The 21,215-nt window shown below is 40.7% G+C and overlaps 1 protein-coding gene across 3 annotated transcripts in view; it reads right to left on the bottom strand.

Moving 5' to 3' along the window:
• Ppp2r3a (protein phosphatase 2 regulatory subunit B''alpha) overlaps window positions 1–21,215 on the bottom strand; it is a 205,946-nt gene that overhangs the window by 27,760 nt on the left and 156,971 nt on the right. For all 3 annotated transcript variants that reach the window (XM_045136758.1, XM_045136759.1, XM_004664345.2), the window contains exons 13-15: window positions 7,006–7,181; window positions 6,186–6,304; window positions 2,178–2,284 (exon numbers count right to left, since the gene is read on the bottom strand). In XM_045136758.1, the coding sequence (XP_044992693.1) occupies window positions 2,178–2,284; window positions 6,186–6,304; window positions 7,006–7,181 (402 nt within the window). The remainder of the gene's footprint in view (window positions 1–2,177; window positions 2,285–6,185; window positions 6,305–7,005; window positions 7,182–21,215) is intronic.

Below are 21,215 nucleotides of genomic sequence, written 5' to 3'. Positions count from 1 at the left end.
AGTCGAACTCCGGACACAGGTGCCACCTTGTGCATCTGGCTTACATGGGTACTGGGAAATCAAACCTGGGTCCTTAGTCTTCGCTGGCAAGTGCATTAACTGCTAAGCCATCTCTCCATCCCTGATTTGGCAGCTCTGATGGTGTTCTGTATCTGGTGAAACTGGCTAATGAAACTCACACATGCATTGTCCCCACTTCACTTCCTTCTTTCAACTGTTATTTTCTAAAATAATATATACCTATTCCTCCTTTATCCTCATTTTCTCTATACGTTTCCCCCAGCATATTCTTTTATATTCTGTATTATTTATTTATTTTCAAGCAAAGAGAGAGAGAGAGAGAAACCAGACAGAATGGGTGTGCCAGGCCTTCAGCCACTGCAAACCAAATCCAGATGCATGTACAACTTTGTGCATCTGGCTTTATCTGGGCACTGGAGAACTGAACCCAGGTTGTTAAGACTTTGCAGGCAAGTTACCCAACTGCTGAGCCATCTCTCCAGCCGTAGTCTGTATTTTTTTTTATAGTCTATTTTTGATGCCTTTAGTTGGTTAGCCGTATTTTTACATTTAAATAGATTGAATGCTCACATTTTTTTTTTTAATACAGTGTCTCCATTTCTGAGTATTTTTAAATGTGTCTCTTGCTTTTGTGACGATGTTCTTTTTAAGAGCTCAAGGGCTCTAGGTAACCCTACATGAAAATATACATTTGTGTCTTCATGCTTGAATCTCATCTTGAATTAACATAAAATTCCTGGGTGTAGGATTCCTTTCTCATTGTTTCAAGGTCTTTCAGCATTCAGTTTTACTGTGGAGCTATCAAAGGCAATGCTGATATCTCCCTCTGGTATTGTGAATTGCAGTTATAAACATGGTGGGGAAAAAGGACCCCACAAAGAAAACAAAGTAAACTTTTGATCCCTGTTTCTTTTTAGTAAAGTCACAATATATATGTGGGGTCAATCATTATGGGTGTTTTCTGGACATACTATTACTTTTGACCTTTCATATTGATGTATTATTTTTTTCAAAAAGTTACAAGATGGGCATAGCAGCGCACACCTTTAATCCAAGCACTGGGGAGGCAGAGGTAGGCCACCCTGAGACTACGTAGTGAATCCCAGGTCAGCCTGGGCTAGAGGGAGACCCGACTTCCAAAAGTTTTTTTTTTTAATTTAAACTAATTAATTTATTTGAGAGAGACAGACAGAGAGAATGGGAGTGCCACGGCCTCCAGCCACTGCAAAGGACACCAGACACATGTGCCTCCATGTGCATCTGGCTAACATGGGTACTGGGTAATTGAACCTAGGTCCTTTGGCTTTGCAGGCAAGTGCCTAAACCATTCAGTCATCCAGCCCAAAATGTTTTTATTTTTTTATTTTTATGTTTTCTTGTTTTTGAGGTAGGATTTCACTCTAGCCCAGGCTGACCTGGAATTCACTATGTATTCTCAGGGTGGCCTTAAACTCAGTGATCCTCCTACCTCTGCCTCCAGAGTGCTGGGATTCAAGGCATGTGCCACCATGCCTAGCTAAAGTTTTTATTTTTGAAAATGTATTTTTATCTGTTATTTCTATAGGGTTAAATGCACAAAAATCATTCCTGATAAAATTTTGTTTGAAACATTCTCATCTTTATTATTTAAAGGAACTTAAGTTCCTCTAGCCTCCTCCTATTCTACAGGGTTTGCCATTATCATTAAATAGTGGTGCACAGTGATCCTGGGTTCATAATTCTGGGAAAGGTATGGCTTACTTGATGGAAATAGGACATGAGAAGACCATCAGGAACCCAGTGAGGAAGAGAAGAGAGGATTGCAAGAAGTGTATCCATTTATGTTGGTAATATTTTTATGCTATTTAAAAATGAAAAAAAAAAAGGGCCGTGGAGATGGCTCAGTGGTTAAAGGCACTTGCCTACAAAGCTTGCAACCTGGGTTTGATTCCTCAGCATCCACATAAAGTCAGACTAAAAAGTGAAGCAGGCATCTGTTGTTTGCTTGCATTTGGTATTCCTTTGCAGTAGCGAGAGATGCTGTAACCGGTGCCCCTCCCAAACATAAATAAATAAAAACATTAAAAAAATACACGAAGATTTTTGAAAGTAGTTTTAGTATTCATGACATGGGCACCTTTGCTACACAGTTCTGAGAGCCAAGGAGACTTACTCACCCTGCCTGGAGCTGGGCTTGGGCAGACTCCTCTGTGACGAGAGTCTCGTACTCCTCGGCAGCAAATCTGTCCCAGTCAGAGGGCTCAGGGCCATCATTCTCAACATCCTGATTGAGAAAGAGGAAGGGAAAACAAAGATGGGTAAGTCGTCACAAATGTATATTGCTGATAAAGTCTATCTGGAAAGTGTTTCAAAACGTAAAAGGTGATGCTAAGGCAACATTCTTACAGTGATCTTGTACACTTTGAATAATAAAAGTACATGTGTTTAGCAGCTAGATTTTCTTCAGAAAAGCTTCTCTGGTCCCTCTTCAGCACTTTGTATAAGAACTATGTGGAGCAAGTGGTTTACGGTTTGTATAAGCTCACCTCTTGTGCAATACCCACCGCCACCTAAAGACAGAGTCTCCTCGAACTTGCTAGACTAGGCTGGAATCAAACGTGCACTTTTCCTGTCTCAGCCCTCTGAGGCTTGGAACTAGAGGTGTGCGCTTCCATCTAGCTTTCCTCTGCAGTCATCATCACTGTTACTACTACTTAAAGTTCAGATACCATGTCACCTGTGATGTCTTCTTGAAAACAGCCCCTCTCCCTTCTCTGTATAGACTTGGGGCGCCACCTTTTCCACTTCTTTGTCATCTCCCTATACTCCGGGTCTCCTTAACATAGTGCCTGAAATTTACTGAGCATTTTCTAATTGATAATGCTCTTTGAAGGTCTAAACTAATACAGACAATTACTATCTCTCATAAAGACAGGTAAAATTTAAATCAGGAATGCTGTCACATGCCTATAAGCCCAGCACTATGGAGGCTGAGGCAGAAGGATCATGGTTTGAGATGCAAGACCATGTCTAAAATAACCAAACATAAGCACTAAATATCAAAGATAAAAATAACAAAACTAAAGAAAGTGAATAAAAATTATACATTTTCTTTCCTTTCTATGGGCAGTAGCTTGGATTATATATTTCAAGTATATATATGTGTGCGTGTGTGTGTGTATAAAATTTTGGTGTGGCATTGGGAACACTTTAAAAAATGTATTTTTTTTTTTGCTTATTTAATTTTTTATTAGTAACTTCCACGATTGTAAACAATATCCCCTGGTAATGCCCTCCCTCCCCCCCCTTTCCCCCTTGAAACACCACTCTCCATCATATCCCCTGCCCCTCTCAATCAGTCTTTCTTTTATTTTGATGTCATGATCTTGTCCTCCTATTATGATGGCCTTGTGTAGGTAGTGTCAAGCACGGTGAAGTCGTGGATATCCAGGCCATTTTGTGTCTGGAGGAGCAGGTTGTAAGGAGTTCTATCCTTCCTTTGGCTTCAAGTAAGATATATTTTCATGCTGAAAGTAATTACTGCCCTAGAACTTAAGGTGAGTTATGCCTATAAAAGTATAAGCATCTAAGTACTGATCATACAATGTGTTGCTACATTTATTTTGAAATCCCCCACTTTTTTTTTTGTTTTTTTTTTGTTTTCTGAGGTAGGGTCTCACTCTGGTCCAGGCTGACCTGGAATTCACTATGTAGTCTCAAGGTGGCCCCGAACTCATGGCGATCCTCCTACCTCTGCCTCCTGAGTGCTGGGATTATAGGTGTGCACCACCACGCCCGGCTTGAAATTCCCCCTTTATATATATATTATTTATGTGGTGGTTTGATTCAGGTGTCCCCCAAAATCTTGTATGTGCTGATTGCTTGATCTGCAGCTGAAAGCAATTTGGGAATTGGAGCCTCCTAGAGTATTGCTGGGGTGGACTTAAGGGTGTTATAGCAGCTTCCTTTGCCAGTGTTTGGACTACTCTTCTGCTGTTGTCCATCTGATGCTGGCCAGGAGCTGATGTCCACCCTCTGCTCATGCCACATTTCCCCCTGACATCATGGAGCTTCCCCTCAAGTCTGTAAGCTGAAATAAGCCTTTTCCTCCCACAAGCTGCTTTTGGTTGGGTGCTTTGTACTTGCAATAAGAAGGTAGTTGCATCAACTTATTTTTTGCTTTTGTGTGTGTATGGTAAGTGTTGTATGTATGTGGTGTATGTCTGTGTATGTATATATGTGGCATATACATGTGTGTATATGTGGTGCATGCACGTGTATGTATGTGTATGTACTGTATACGCACGTGTGTGTGTGTGTGTGTGTGTGTGTGTGCACGCATGCAGATGTGCATGCCCCATAGGCATGTGTATGTGTTGTGCAGGTCAGAGGAGAACATTGGGTATCTTTCTCTTACTGCTCATTTACATATCTCCTTCCTTGAGACAAAGACCCTCAACACTTGTTTTGTTTTGTTTAGCAAGGTAGAATTTTGTTCTAGCTCAGCCTAATTTGGAATTCACTACGTAGTCTCAGAGTGGTCTTGAACTCATGGCGATTCTCCTCCTTCTGCCTCCCAAGTGCTGGGATTAAAGGTGTGCACCACTATACCCAGCTCCCCTAACACTTAAAAAAAAAATTTTTATTTATTTGAGAGAGAGAGGAAGGGAGGGAGAAAAAGAAAGAAGGAAAGAGAAAGAGGCAGAGAGAATGGGTATTCCAGGTCCTAAAGATGCATGTGCCACCTTGTACATCTGGCTTATGTGAGTACTGGGGAAATGAACCTGGGTCCTTAGGCTTTGCAGGCAAGCACCTTAGCTGCCATCTCTCCAGTCCTCCAACAATTTTTTTTTCTTTTTTTAGTTCCCCCAATACTTACTGCCATGCTTTAGACTGAACATGGTGTTTTTTTTTTTTTTAATTTAGAAGGATATAAAATAGCCAAACTTACTAAGTTCAATGCAGTATAATATTGATCCTAGCCAATGATAATGCACCTTGATGTGTCCAAGGCAGCTGTTGAGTGTTCTTGGACAGCATCTTCATATTCTTACTATTATTTAAGCCAAAGAGGTATGTTCTATGTAGAAGAAAAAAAGACTACAAAAGCTTCCTGTAGCTGCGTGGTCACTCACCTGAAATAGTTCTTTCTCTATGACATAATTCTTAATTTTTTTATTTTACAGAAAGCGAGAGAGACGGGGGGGGGAGGGGAGGGAGGAAGGGAGAGAATATTGGTGCGTCAGGGCCTAAACCACTGCAATTGCACTCCAGACACTTGCACCACCTAGTGGACATGTGTGACCTTGTGCTTGCCTCACCTTTGTGCATCTGGCTAATGTGGGATCTGGAGAGTAGAACATGGGCCCTTAGGCTTTGCAGGCAAGCGCCTTAACCACTAAGCCATATCTCTAGCCCAATTCTTACTTCTTAAATAGAAAGAATGGTGGGAGCAAGTGGTGCTACTTTGTTTTGGACAAAATTGTATGTCCAAGCTTTACTGAAGGCCCAACAGACTTTTGTGGATGGGGAAAGGTGTTTGTTTCTATTCATATACAGAACATTTAAAATTAATAGATATGCACAGGAATCATTAATACTTAAAAAGTGTTACATTATCTGAAGGTGTCATGGAGAGCTTCTAGGTTTCACTTGGATGGGGAAAGGTACTTATTATGGAATCTTAGAAATGCATGTTGCAATTAAATCACGGTTAATGTAACTGCTAGTACATATGCGCTTTAGCTCAAGCTGAGCTGGAATTCACTATGGAGTCTTGGGTGGCTTGAACTCATGGCGATCCTCCTACCTCTGCCTCCTGGGTGCTGGGATTAAAGGCATGTGCCATCATGCCTGGCTTCAAAACTTTTGAAACGAATTTCCAATGTGTATGTAACTACAAACATGGTGATATGGAGTACTCAATATAAAGCACTTAGATGGAGATTCCTTAATATTTGACGATTGGCTGTGGGGAGAGATGTGCTCTCAGTCCTTTATATTCACTCATAGTCCCTGCTTCCCTTCTTCCTTCCCTCCCTGCGCCCCACTTTATTGTCTCTCCAGAATTTGATGAAATGCTTTAAATGTTATTTCTTCAAATATGGATACTCCTACATACAGAAACCATTTTAATAATCCAGCTCCTAACACTACAGCTCTCAAAGTTAACCTTGTACTGTTACCTTCTGGACTGCAAAGGGATCTCTCTGTTCATGGTCCAAGTATTTCTCCAGGTTAAAGAAAGTGTCATAGAAGATGTGAGCCATTCTACACCTCTTCAGATCTCGTAGAGTGATTCTGCCTATGTAAAAATAAACACACACTGTAAATTCCATTCTATTCTGGCCAGAGAAAAAAGAAAACTTCCATTGATGTTAAAAGTGTATTTACTGTATATCATGAAAACTCAGGGTAAAAATCTGTCATAAAAATTTGCCAGGCTAGAGAGATGGCTTAGTGGTTAAGGTGTTTGCCTGTAAAGCCAAAGGACCTTGGTTCGATTCCCCAGGACCCACGTAAGCCAGATGCACAAGGTGGCACATGTGTCTGGAGTTCTTTTCCAGTGGCTGGAGGCCCTGGTGTGTATATTCTCTCTCTCTCTCAAATAAATAAAAATTTTAAAAAATTGCCATTTTAACCTGTCCATTTCAGTGACTTTTAACTCCACTCACAATGTTGTACTACCATCAACACTATCTAGTTCCACAACATTATTACCCCAAAGAAAACTCTATTCATCAAGCAGTCTTCATCTCACTCCATTCCCCCAGCCCTGGCAACCACTAATCTATTTTCTTTTTGTATGGGAAAGCCTTATTTCTTAAATAGTGGATTTTGCATTACTCCTTGTTCTAATAGTCAAGAGAAATCTGAAACACTTCTGAACTTGGGAGGCCTGTAAAGCTGTCTTTGGAAAGCAAAGTCTTTTACACAGTATAAAGATTGTGTGCTCCATACTGTTAAGAAGGTGAACAGTGCAGACTGTTGTTCACTCAGTCTCACCATCTCTGGCTGGCTTCACCAAGTCAAGCATCTGGCATAACAAATCATGGAATGGCAAGGGCTCAATGCCCATGGCTTCCATTCGTTCACACTGCTCTTCATAGAAGTACTCCAGCTCATACATGGAAAGTATACCATCTCCATCCAAATCCATGCAGCGAAACCAATACTCAATGCTAGGAGATAAGGATGCTTGTTAGTGTAGACTTGGAAAAGGTCCTTTATTCATTGAAATTTATTATTTTCTATGTTTCAAACAAATTTACATATATGCTATACATTAAACTTAGTTTAAGTTTGTCCAAAAAAATGGAAGACCTCTTCTCCCCTTTAGTTTTTGCATCCAGAATCAACATTAACATTTTACATCTTTATATTTTCAGAATAACATCCTATTTTTCTTGTCTTTGTTTCTGTTTAAAGAACTGTGTGTTGATTTTATACTACAAAATATAAGTTTTATCACTTCCATGCACTTTACCTATAAGATCTTCTCTTTCATCCTCTGACTATAGTAAAACTGTTCAATATTCTGAGTTTATATACTTTTTATTGAATTTTATCTGGTTAGCTTTCTGTGTACTTGTTATTAAGTCAACCCACATCTCTGTTGTCTAAATCCATATTCAACCCCGCTGCGTATTGCAGTGATTGCATGCTTTATGTGCATGTATGTGTGGAGGTCAGAGGACAAATGCTGGGTGTTGGTCCTCATGTTCCACCTTCTTTCTGAGGCAGGGAGTTGATTACTGCTCTCTTTATCATGCTAGCTGGTCCTGGAACTTCTGGAAAACTTTTGTTTCCATCTCCCATATCACTGTTGGCATGGAATTATAGAAGTCCATCATAGCTTTTAGCCCCCCCCCCCCCCCGCCCCAGAGATAGAGTCTCACTCTAGCCCAGGCTGACTTGGAATTCAGTATGGTGTCTCAGTGTGGACTTGAACTCCTGGCAATACTCCTACCTCTGCCTCCCGAGTGCTGGGATTAAAGGCGTGTGCTAACATGTCCAGCCCTCTGTTTTTTAGCCAGATGCACAAGGGGGCACATGCGTCTGGAGTTCGTTTAGTGGCTGGAGGCCCTGGTGTGCCCATTATCTATCTGCCTCTCTCTTTCTCTCAAATAAACAAAGTTTGTTTTAAAATTATACACGTGGTTTGCATATTTTGATTTCCCATAATGTTTGACTCTTGTCTTTGCTTCCCAAGTGCTTAGGGACACAAGTGCAAACCACAACACATAGCATGTTATGTTGGTACTGGGAACCAAACTCAGGCCTTCATGCTCACAGAAGCCCTTCACGAAGTCCTTTACTTCCCTGCCTTTTAGTGCTCTCTCCAGTGCTGGGACCACAGCATGTACCACGCCCAGCCAGCACTTTAACGTTCTTTTTAATTCTGCAATTACAGCTCTGATTTCCAGAATTCTTTTATTGGCTCTATGTTCCTTTCATAAAAGAACCTTTCTGAATGTAATTTTTCCAGTAATCTCCATGAGGATAATAATCAGTGTCTTTGATTATGCTTATGTTTTCTTTTCTGTAAAAGCCTTTTTCATCCATGTTAACTCACCATTCCCCAATTTGTTTGGCCTCCATATTTTTTTTTTAATTTATTTTCTTTCTTTTATTTGAGAAAGAGAGAGAGGGGTGTGGTGGGGGAGGGAGAGAATGGGCATGCCAGGGCCTCCTGACACTGAAAATGAACTCCAGACACATGCACCACCTTGTGCACCTGGCTTATGTGGGTCCTGGGGAATTGAACCAAGGTCCTTTGGCTTTGCAGGAAGATGCCTACTGCTAAGCCATCTCTCTAGCTCCTCCATCTTTAAAAAAAATATTTGAAAGAGAAACATAGAATAGGCACACTAGGGCCTCAAACCACTGCAAATAAACTCCAGATGTATGCACTGCCTTGTGCATCTGGCTTACGTGGGTACTGGGGGAAGTCAAACCTGGGTCCTCAGGCTTTGCAAGCAAGTGCCTTAAGTGCTAAACCATTTCTCCAGCCTCGGCCTCTGTCTTTTATGTAATAGGTTCTACTAATGTATTCTAATGAGCCTTTGTTCTCTTTAGTAGGTACTAAAAAGATAATTCAAAATCTATATCAGGACCAGGCGTGGTGGTGCATGCCTTTAATCTCAGCACTCAGGAGGCAGAGATAGGAGGATTGCTGTGAGTTTGAGGCTAGCCTGAGTCTACAAATTCCAGGTCAGCCTGGGCTAGAGTGAGACCCTACCTCTAAAAGAACAGCAAAAATGTATATCAATGTTTTGTTTTTTTTTTTAACAAGACACCATCTATATTTTTAATAGTTGAATCACATAGATAATAATATAGATATAATTCTATATTCAGCTATTCCCAGCATTATACCATAAACATTTACCCTAGTTGCCATACAGACTTCATAATTACCATTTTAATAGATATGTGAAGCTTGGCACATGGTGGTTAGTGACTTTAATCCTTAGGCCACCCTGAGATTACATAGTGAATTCCAGGTCAGCCTGGGCTAGAGTGAGACACTACTTTGAAAAACCAAAATAAATAAATAGGGCTGGAGAGATGGTTTAGCAGTTAAATTGTGAACATACTGAAAACTGATTTTATTTCCAATGGGTTCTCCTCTTTTCTCCCCTATCTCCTGCCTCCATTTAACTAATCGTCCTTTTCAGTGGGGTAGTGGTAATCTCTTTGGGGTCATGAATGTACCAGCCAGTTCCTGTGGGGAAGACAATGCCTCACAGTATACTTTCCCAACCTGTGGCTCTTAGATTCTTTCCACCCTCTCTTCTGCAATGTCCCCAATGTTTCTGGGTCTTGGAGGGTGTGTCTGAAGTCTCTTTTAGTGTTGACCTGTTAGCAGCCTCTTATCTTGGCTTTGAATCTCCTCAGTGTCTACCACGATCTCCATGGAGAAGGGTCCCTGGCTAGCAGTGAGAACAGCACTCACATTTAATCCTCTACTTCCTCTGTAATGTTTCCTGAACCCTGGTGGGTGGGTGCAATAGAGATGACTTATCCAGTATTGGGCACTCAGCTTTCTCTTTTTGTCATTTTGGTCTTGGTTCTCTCTGGTATTCATTGCCATCTGAGACCTGAGCTGAGTGCCCCAGTCTTCCTTGCTCTGGGCCTGGCTGTCTATGCTTCAATAGTTTTTTTTTTTTTTTTTTTTTTAATGGGAGGAAAGGGTTTATTTCAGGCTTACAGATTCCAGGGGAAGTTTCATCATGGCAGAAGAAGCTGGCTCAGGGCTGAAGAGATGGCTTAGCAGTTAAGCACTTCCCTGTGAAGCCTAAGGACCCTGGTTCAAGGCTCGATTCCTCAGGACCCATGTTAGCCAGATGCACAAAGGGGCACATGCATCTAGAGTTTGTTTGCAGTGGCTTGAGCCCCTGGCATGCCCATTCTCTCTTCCCCCCTCTCTCTCTCCCTCCTTTCCTTCCTCCCTCCACTTGTTGCTCTCAAATAAATAAACAAAGCAGCAGCTGGCTCACTTCACCATACATCCACAGCAGAGGGACAGCCGCCAGCACCAGCAAGCCCTCAACAGGTTTTTGATTCAGGCACACTGTAAAATGGTCAGGCTGGGTTCTTTCCTTAGGACAACCCAGTGTTAAACCTTTAGATGTTTATTCTTGGTGAGAGAGAGGGATGTAGTCTCTTTCTTCTATGTGTGGATATCCAGTTTTCCTAGCATTATTATTATTATTATTTTTGAAAAGGTTATCTGTTCCTGTGGGGTTTTGGCATCTTTGTTTTAAAAACCAAAGAAAAAGGAAGGGAAGGTGGCTATAGCTACGTGGGCTTTTAGCTAGGTCTTCTATTTTGTGCTATTGAACATGTCTGGTTTTTGTGCCAGTGTCATGCTGTTTTGCTCCTGCCTGGTTAGTACAGCTTGGAATCATGTATGGTGATAACTCTAGAACTATAATATAGCTTAGAATTATGCATGGTGTTAATTCCAAAATTATTCTTTTGCTCAGGATTGCCTTGGCTTTTTGGGGTCTTTTGTGCTTCCTTATGAATTTTTTTTTTTTCTATCTGGTGAAGAATAGTGCTTGAATTTTTACCAGGACCACACTGAATCTATAGGCTGCTTTTGGTAGGATATCCATTGTTATAATATTAATTAATCCAATCTATGAACATAGAAGAACTCCCCCTCCCTTTTTTTTTTTTTTTTTTTTGAGGTAGGGCTTCACTCTAGTCCAGGCTGACTTGGAATTCACTATGTGATCTCAGGGTGGCCTCAAATTCATGGTGATCCTCCTACCTCTGCCTCCTGAGTGCTGGGATTAAAGGTGTGCACCACCACACCTGGCTTTTTTTCAGGTAGGGTCTTGGTGTCACCCAAGCTGACCTGGACCTCACTATGTAGTCTCAGGCTGGCCTTGGACTCATAGCAATCCTACCCTCAGAGTTCTGGGATCAAAGGTGTGTACCACCATGCCCCACCCAGGTACTTTATGCTACTGTAGATGTGATTATTTCCTTGATTTGTTATTGGTTTATAGAAAGACCACTGGTATTTGTATGCTAATTTTATGTCACTTTTGCTTTGAGTGCTCTAGGGCTGGAGAGATGGTTCAGTAGGTAAAGTGGTTGCTGTACAACTCTTGAGTACTTGAGTTCAGAACCCCAGGCCTTATATAAAAAAGCTACAAACTATGGTCAGCTTTTGGAAGCCCAGTGTGCCTATTCAGTGAGAAGGAATGTAGAAACATATTTCCTGGGAGCTACTGTGAGGTAGCCTGCCTCAAAATGAGGTGGAAGGCAAATACTGACCTGAAAGTTGTCCTATGACCTCCACATGCATGCTGTGACACATGTACCCCCACACTAAATAAAAACACTTTAAGGGGCTGGAGAGATGACTTGGCGGTTAAGCGCTTGCCTGTGAAGCCTAAGGACCCTGGTTTGAGGTTCGGTTCCCCAGGTCCCACGTTAGCCAGATGCACAAGGGGGCGCACAAATCTGGAGTTTGTTTGCAGTGGCTGGAAGCCCTGGCACGCCCATTCTCTCTCTCCCTCTATCTGTCTTTCTCTCTATGTCTGTCGCTCTCAAATAACTAAATAAAAAAATGAAAAAAAAAAAAAAAAAAAAGAAGATTTCCTCTCTGTCCAGGAGGGTTCTTTAAAGAAAAAAAAAAAAACACTTTAGGGTTACTTATGTGTAGAATCATACCTTCAAATAAAGATAATTTTTTTTTCAAGGTAGGGTTTCCCTGTAACCCAGACTGACCTGGAATTTACTATGTAGGCTCAGGGTAGCTTTGAACTCATGGTGATCCTCCTACCTCTGCCTCCCAATTGTTGGGATTAAGGGTGTACGCCAACATGCCCAGCTCAAATAAAGATACTTTTCTTTCCTTCTCTTTACAAAAAATTATTTGCACTGGTACATGTGTGTGGATAGGGTCCACCCAACTTTATGAGAGTGACTGGGGAATTAATCCCAAGATGGCAGACTTTGCAAGCAAGCACCTTTAACTGCTGAGCCTTCTCCCTTGCACAGTCCCTCTGTGTCTTATTGCTAAGACTTCAAGCACCATATTGAATAGAGTGGAGAAAGTGGACACCTCTGTCTTATTCTTCAACTTTTAAGTTCAGCCCAAAGGGTTTCTTCCAGTACCATCTATAGATAGAGATGGCTCAGTGGTAATGAACTCCTTTAGCTGGTTTTTATCATGTAAAGTTAATTATGGCAGACAGTTTTGCTAGGCACAGTAGTTTGGGTTGGCAATTGTCTTTCTGAACATTCCAAGTTCTCCTGGCTTTTAAAGTTTGTATTGAGACATCTGCTGTTAATCTGACAGGCCTTTATATGTGACTTGGTATTTCAATATACTTTCATTGTTTTGTATATATTTTATTTATTAATAATACCTTATTTTTATTTATTTATTAGAGACAGAGAGAGGGGGAGAGAAAGAGAATGAGTGCGCCATGGCCTCTAGCCACTACAAATGAACTCCAGATGCATGTGCTACCATGTGCATCTGGCTTACGTGGAACCTGGAGAATTGAACTGGGGTCCTTAGGCTTCATAGGCATGTGTCTTAACTGCTAAGCCATCTCTCCAGCCCTTGTTCTGTATATTCAGTGGTTTATCTATAATATGATGTGGGGAGCTTCTCTTCTGTTTTTTTTTTTTTATTTGATGCTTCAAGTGCCTCATGTATCTAGATGGGCATCTCTTTCCCTAGATTTGGGAAATTTCCTGCTATGATATTATTGAAAATATTTTATATGCTTTTGGCATAAAATTCTTTTTGTATGCCCGTGACTCAGATTTCATAGTGTCTCACAGATAATGTATGTATGTTCCTATAGCAGTTACCTTCTCACTGCTGAGACAAAAACCTTATAGAAATCAGCTTAAGGGAGGGTTTATTTAGCTTACAACTTCATGTTTCAGTCCATCATGATAGAGAAGGAGCATCACTGCAGGAGCTGGTCACATTCAGTCCAACCAGTGAAGAAGCAGAGGACAGTGATGTGTGATGAATGCTTAGCTCTCTCTCTCTCTCTCTCTTTCTTTAGTTTTTTTTGAGGTAGGGTCTCACTAGCTCAGGCTGACCTGGAATTCACTGTGTAGTCTCAGGGTGGCCTCAAACTCATGATGACTCACCTACCTCTGCCTTCCAAGTGCTGGAATTAACAGGGTGTTCCACCATATCCGGCTCTCTCTTTTTGGTACAGGATCCTAGCCCACAGAATGGTGCTACCCATAGCTAAGGTAAGTCTTTCACCTCAATTAATTCAATGAAGATTTACTCACAGGCATCCTCAGAAGCTAACCTAAGCAAGATAATCCCTCACAGGTGATTCTAGGTCCTGTCAAGTTGACAATCAACATAAACCTTCATAGTTCCATTCATACTTTAAAAAAATTATCATTCATTGACTGATCATTCCAACTCCTCTTCACACTCAGCTGTTTTCTTCCCTATGATCTATTCTACTAGTGAGGCTTTCCATGGAGCTTGTTTTTTTCCTCTCTCTCTCTCTCTCTTTTCTTTCTTTTTTTTTTTTTCCCCCGAAGTAGGGTCTCACTCTAGCCCAGGCTAACCTGGACTTCAACATGTAGTCTCAGGGTGTCCTTGAATTCACAGTGATCCTCCTACCTCGGCTTCCCAAGTGCTGGGACCAAAGGCATGTGCTATCATGCCCAGCTCCATGGAGCATTTATTTAAATTAACTTACCATTTCATTTGTTTGTCTTCAATATTCCTATCTCTTTCTAAGTTTTTTAACTTGTAACAGTTTTATTCATAACAGAAACAAAATTTATTTACATTCATATATTTTGTTTGGCACATAAAAATAGAGAAATAGGGCTGGAGAGATAGCTTAGCGGTTAAGTGCTTGCCTGTGAAGCCTAAGGACCCCGGTTCGAGGCTCGGTTCCCCAGGTCCCACGTTAGCCAGATGCACAAGGGGGTGCACGCGTCTGGAGTTCGTTTGCAGAGGCTGGAAGCCCTGGCGCGCCCATTCTCTCTCTCTCCCTCTACCTGTCTTTCTCTCTGTGTCTGCTGCTCTCAAATAAATAAATAATTTTTTTTTTTAAATAGAGAAATACTTACAGGTATAAAAATATTAAAACAGACTTCAGAAAATAAGGAAGATAGCAAGATCTTACAAAGGATAGTTGAAAAAAAAGGTTCAAGTAAGGTGATGGAAAAGACAAAATAATTATATTAACAGACTTAAGTTGATAGCAGATAAAATTTGTTAAAGGCTGTATCAAATGCTAAGATGATACATGGCACTTGTAAAATTACATGGTCTTCCTTCCCATAAAATTCAATTAATTTTATTTTACTGGCTTTTTTCTTATTGTCTCCCTAAGTAGTTAAGTATCTAGGTTTCCTTTACTCTTAAAGTATTTAAATTTTTGAATTTACACTGAGAAGTTTGAAGTTTTAAATATTAAAATGGAAATAATTTAAAGAGGTTATACTTTCTGGTTCACTTGGGGGGAAGAACTCCCAGATGCTATGTAAAATTGATAACCTCAGTAAAATTATTTTTAAGTTAAAACTCAACATTTCCTTACTAGCTTTCATGATCCTTCAAGAGTAATTTAATAAATGGTCACAATCTTTGTAAATTCTTTTTGCTTTTTCTAGTTTTAGGCAAAGGGCCCACTTTACAACTGATTTCAAGAGCTTGCCATTTGAACAGTCTTTGGTATTGTGATAAGCACAGAGACACTTTGTACAGTAATCAAACCCACAGTTTTCCCATTTTCATGTTGCACGATGTAAACAGCAATCATATTTTGCAGGTGAATTACAGTGAATATAGCATTTGAGGTTCTTATTTTAAAAAAATATTATTTATTTGAGAGAAGGGGCGGGGGGGAGAGAGAGGGAGGGCACATCAGTCCTCCAGCCACTGCAGACAAACTCCAGATGCATGCACCCCCCCCTGTACATCTGGTTTAAGTGGGTCCTAGGGAATCGAATGTGGGTCCTTAGGCTTCACAGGCAAATGCCTTAACTGCTAAGTCATTCCCCCAGCCCTCTCATTGTTTTTCAATGTCTTGGCAACCTCAAAGAATTCATTGTGCTGACTGTAAGTAGAACTTTTCTGCTTCCTCTGATTGGATGACTTGGTTGTAGTAGCATCTAATCTGGAAGAGGCCCAGGCTGTTGACTTCTGAACAAAAGCTATTGCACTTATGATCATAACACAGTTTCTAGTTGGCATGCAGTGAAATATTACTGCTTTCAAAGATTCTTTATTGCTTTATTGTACAGCTGGAATGTGCTCTTATCATCTTCTAGAATCTTCTTCCAAACTCTGCTCACTTTAGAGAAAATGCACCTTCTGAACTTGCCAGGGAATGGGAACCTTGCCTTCCACTGTCCTCAGATTTGGCCACTTTCAGTTCAGTACAAATAAGATCACAGTTAAAATCACACTTCATTTTACAGAAAGAATAGAACATTCGTCCCGGAGGCAAGGGTGCTTGGAGGCTGTCAGCGGGCTGGAGCCGCAGGAGCAGGATGGTGGCTGGGAGACGCAGCTGCAGGTGGGTCAGCTAATGCCCGGGGGAATAAGGTCCACTACAGCAAGGGCAGGTATGGTTTCAGAGGCCAAGGCTGACGACAGAAATTACTGCCACTCCTCACAGACCCTCCTTAATTTTTTTAAAAAATTTTAATTTTAGAGAGACAATTGGCATGCCAGGGCCTCAGCCACTGCAGTCGAACTTCAGATGTTTGCGCCACCTATTGGGCATGTGTGCTTGCCTCACCTTTGTGAATCTGGCTTATGTGGGGTCTGGAGAGTAGAACATGGGTCCTTAGGCTTCGCAGGCAAGCACCTTAATGGCTAAGCCATCTCTCCAGCCCTCTATCTCTTTATTGAATTTCATTTTCATGTTAAGTATTGATGCCGTTGTTTTTATCCAGCTGTTGTGTTCTCTTAGAATTCAGGAGCTTATTTCTGTCTTCTTTGATTTTTTTTTTTTTAACTATAAGGCTTTATTGTAATGAGGGAGAGGGGAAGCTTAAAAAGGGACATAGAGGAATAGGAGAAAGGTTGCATTCACAGAGAACAAAGAGTAAAGAGAGAAAAAAAGAGCTGGGAGGGAGGAAGAAGAAGACAAGAATTCTTTGAACATATTTATAATCATTCTTTTGAATTCTTTTGGGACTTCATCTAATTCATTCTCATTGGGGAAGATAACTGTAATATTAGTCATTTTTGGAGTAGTGATGTTGCCTTGGTTTTTCATGTTTCTTGTGTTTCTATGTTGGGACTTGAACATCTGGGTTTATGTTGTTGGTTGAATGCTTTTAAGTCACCTCCATTCTTTTAGTGGAAGTGTTTGCAATGTTCAAGAGTAGGTTGTAGTAGGATTGAGGTACTATCTTTCCCTGCTATAGTGGTGTTCAGGGCTTCAGGATAGATCCCCAGTATTCTCCTGAGAGTAGATTGTCTGCAACAATAATTACTATCAAAGGTACACTTACTATGAAAATAAAATACTGTAATTGTCAAATAAAAAACACTACTTCAGGGCTGGAGAGATGGCTCAGCAGTTAAGGTGCTTGCCTGCAAGGCCTAATGACCCGAGTTCAATTCCCCAGTACTCATGTAAAGCCAGATGCACAAAGTGATAGATACATCTGGAGTCCATCTGCAGCATCTGGAGGTCCTGGTGCACCCATTTTCTCTGTCTGTCTCTCTTCTATATCTCTCTGCTTACAAATAAGTAAGTAAAATACTTAAAAAAAAACACTAGGTGCCAATCATTTTAGGAAGTAAAGGAACAATGTTAGCATTCTAGTTTTAGTATATGAGCTGCCAAAGCAAGCGTAATGTTAATATTCTATTCATTAATATATTAGTTACTGAAGGTATAAATGAGAGAAAAAAAAGCAAACTAGGACTAGTGATTAATATTGGGTTGATATAAAAAAGAGGAGAACATAAATAGAAGGGGGAAAGTAGGGACAAGAGGGAGATGAAGCAGTTTTGGTTAACAGTAGACTGAAAAGAGATAAAGATTACAATCAGAAGTATACAAAAGTTCCAGTTCCCAGCACATTGACCTATAAAGCAAGCCATCCATTATTCTTTGGGAGAGGAAAATGAAAAAGGAAATAAGAGGGAGACAAAAAGAGAAGGAGATATAGGACAAGAACAGAACAGGATAGAGTTGGCATGCCAAGCTGACATTGTGTAATCAGTAAATGAATGAGTCTAAAAGGGAGAGATGGATATACAGCATATGAATGCTGTCTGGCTTGTTTGCCAGATTTAATCTCGAGTCTCTGGATCTTTCTTTGGGGGACTGGGTTACAGATACTGGCCCCTTCCCATGGGTTGAAGCGTCCCATGTGGACTCTCAGTTGCTGGTCTCTCCTGTGGGCAATCCTTCAGGAGTCTAGTTGTAAATGTTGGTCCTGCCCGTGATCTTTCCTGATGTACAGCATGCTGTTTGGAGTCCATGCCTAAATTTCTCTGCAGACTCTAGCTCCAATCAGGTTTCCTGCTTGCTGAACATTGCACATTTCTGATTCAATAATTCTTTGTTGCAGTCCTGCAGTATTCTGATGGTTTGGGCCTCAGGCTGCAGAGGTGCCAGTGTGGCAGAAGTCTTGAAATGTCTATTTTGTGGCTGTTCTAGTAGAGTACTAAGGGTTGGAAAGAATAGGTTTTCTAGCATTTCCTGCCAGTGCTATGGTCACACTGGGTCCTCTTCTTTTTTCTGCTCTTTAAAATGGCCATTTCTTTTTAATTTTAAATATTTTATTTATTTATTTGATAAAGGGAGATATGTTGGGGGGAGGGAGAAGAGAATGGGCACACCAGGGCCTCCAGCCACTGCAAACAAATTTCAGACGCATGTGTCCTTTCATGTATCTGGCTTTATGTGGGCATGAGGAACCAAATACAGGTTCCTTGAATGCCCATTTCTTAAAGTACAGTGCCTTTTGTCTTAAGCTATGACTCCCACAGTCTGTTGTTGGTATTCCCTCCCACTGGGAGTGGGGAGCTCTTCAAACCAAGTCAATCCCCCTGGTTCAGACCTTGGATTTTCTTGCTTTGTAAAGTTCCCTATCTTATTTTTCTGTTAAAGCTAAAAATATTCAGGCACCACCTACCTCTTCGGGCCACTATTACACAGCATTCCCCAGTTTATACTCTGGCAGACTGTGCTTGGGTGTTGTCTATTGTCTTCATTCATATGTATGTATGTATACATATATATTTAAAGCCACGAATTCATAGCACAGTGAAACCCAAGAAAAGGTTCTAGGACATACTGGGCTAAGTTCACATCTGTAAGTTTTAAAATACTAAGAACTACCATACATTTTATTTTTTTGTATGTCCATATGTGTATGCACATGTATGGGCTGAAGAGGTGCCTGTACACTCACCTGCAGAAACCCATGGGGATTGCCTGTGGTGGCTGGAGGAAAATGTTGGGTGTTTGCTTCTATCACTCACCCACCCTGTTTTTCCTTGAAGCAGTGTCTCTTACTGATTCCAAAGCTTGCTGTTTGTGAGTCCCAGCGATTCTCCAGTCTCCACAGGTCTGTGTGTTGCAGACGTGTGTCCATACCCAGCTATATATATGGGTTCTGCAGATTTGAATTTGAGCAGTCTCAGGTCCTCTTAGATATTAGTGCTTATGCAGGAAGTACACTTAATTGTAGAGACATTTTTTCTAGCCTCTAATATATTTAAAATTTAAAAAATTTCTTTTGGGGAAAGAAAATAAGCTGTGACTTAACTATAAGTCAAACTATGGTCTGTGCATACCAATTCAAAGAAAGATAATGCTTATGTTACTGTAACAAGTCGAACATGTTACAAGTTATGAAGTTCTTTTGAGAAAAGCATTCTAAAAATTGTTCCAGTTTTCTGTTTAATGTCATCATTAAGGAACAGAGGAGGCATTCATTGGATCTAATGAACATGAGGTAATAGCTGGGCCATGCATGGTGAGGTCCAGACTTATCATATCTATTCTCAGAGTTCTCACTTTGAAACAGTTTCTGACTGGGAAAAATACTGATAACATAGATCTCATAAGCAGGAGGTTGAAATAACTGGGTTAGTATCTAGCTGTTATATAATGGCATCTTTTTTTTTTTTGCTATTATTGTTCAGTTGAAGGTCTTTTTATTTTTATTTATTTATTTGAGGGAAAGAGGGAAGGAGAGAGGGAGGGGAGAGAGAGAGAGAGAGGGAGAGAATGGGCACACCAGGGCTTCCAGCCACTGCAAACAAACAACAGATGCATGTGCCATCTTGTTCATCTGGCTTACAAGGGTCCTGGGGAATCAAACCAAGGTCCTTTGGCTTTGCAGGTAGCACCTTAAACACTAAGCCATCTCTCCAGCCCATCTGAAGTTCTACTGTTTGGTTAAGAATCTCCTGGTGTCTTAAAATTCTTCATCACTTAGAAAACCCTTAAGGAGGAAAGCAAATATTGATTTTGCCAAATACTTAACAGAACTGTAGTGAGAGGCAACTTGTTTTACTAAACAGTACATTTGAAGCACTCTGTCAAGATGCATTGTCACTTAAGAACTAACAAAAGCCGTACTGTAAGTGAAGCCAAAGCACACCCTTTCATCCTAGGCAGTAGGTCACAAGGGAGAAAGAAAGCCAGAGCACAAAGTATTCTGCCTGAACATTTGTCAAAGAAAGCAGCTCGGGCTGCAGAGATGGCTTAGTGGTTAAGGTGCTTGCCTGCAAAGCATAAGGACCCAGGTTTGACTCTCCAGGTCCCACATAAGCCAGATGTACAAGGTGACGCAAGTGCACAAAGTTTCATATGTACACAAGGTGTCGCATGCATTTGGAGTTCTACTGCAGAGGCTTAAGGCCCTGGCATGCCAATTCTCTCTCTCTCACTCTCATTTTAAAAAAAGAAGTAGAAGAAGGAAACTCTAGAATATCTATAGGACATGGAAGGTGAATCACATGTAATTCTGTGAGAATTATCATTTAGATAAATGTATAAATAAAAAAAAATTTTTGAGGTAGGGTCTCACTCTAGGCCAGGCTGACCTGGAATTCACTACATAGTTAGTCTCAGGGTGGCTTTGAGCTCCTGGTGATCTTCTACCTATGCCTCCCGAGTGCTGGAATTAAAGGTGTGTGCCACTATGCCCAGCAGGAAAAAAATATTTTTAAATGTAGACCTAAAAAAATGAAACAGGATGCTTTGATGAATAGTTACTTATCTCTGAAAGTTTAGCAGCAGGTGTTGGCTAGATTGTTAAACACATGTAGGATGTATTTAGAGAGAGTTTTCTTATTATAAGTACTGAATATCTTCAAAAGATTCTTCTAATGAAGATTTTTTAATTTGATTAACATATTCTGGCCTGGAGAGATGGCTTAGCAGTTAAGGCACTTGCTTGCAAAGCCAAAGGACTCAGGTTCAATTCCCTAGGACCAACATATGACAATGTACAAAGGGGCACATGTGTCTGGAGTTCATTTGTAGCAGCTGAAGGCCCTGGTGCACCCATCTCTCTCTCTCCAAAACAAAATTAAAAAATAAAAAGAACACAGAACTACCCAGAGAATCAGTGTTCAACTTTTGCTCTATTTATCAACTTTTGGATGGTTAGTATATTGATGGTTAACTCTTATTTGTACAATTGAAGACATAAACGAGTTTACCTGTTGCCCTTAGGTGAGATGAAATTAAGTCTGGGTTGTGGTC

The sequence above is a fragment of the Jaculus jaculus genome, chromosome 17 (genome assembly GCF_020740685.1).
Source record: "Jaculus jaculus isolate mJacJac1 chromosome 17, mJacJac1.mat.Y.cur, whole genome shotgun sequence".
NCBI lineage: Eukaryota > Metazoa > Chordata > Mammalia > Rodentia > Dipodidae > Jaculus > Jaculus jaculus.
Note: the sequence above shows the minus strand (reverse complement) of the source record. Positions and strands in the feature narration are given on the sequence as shown.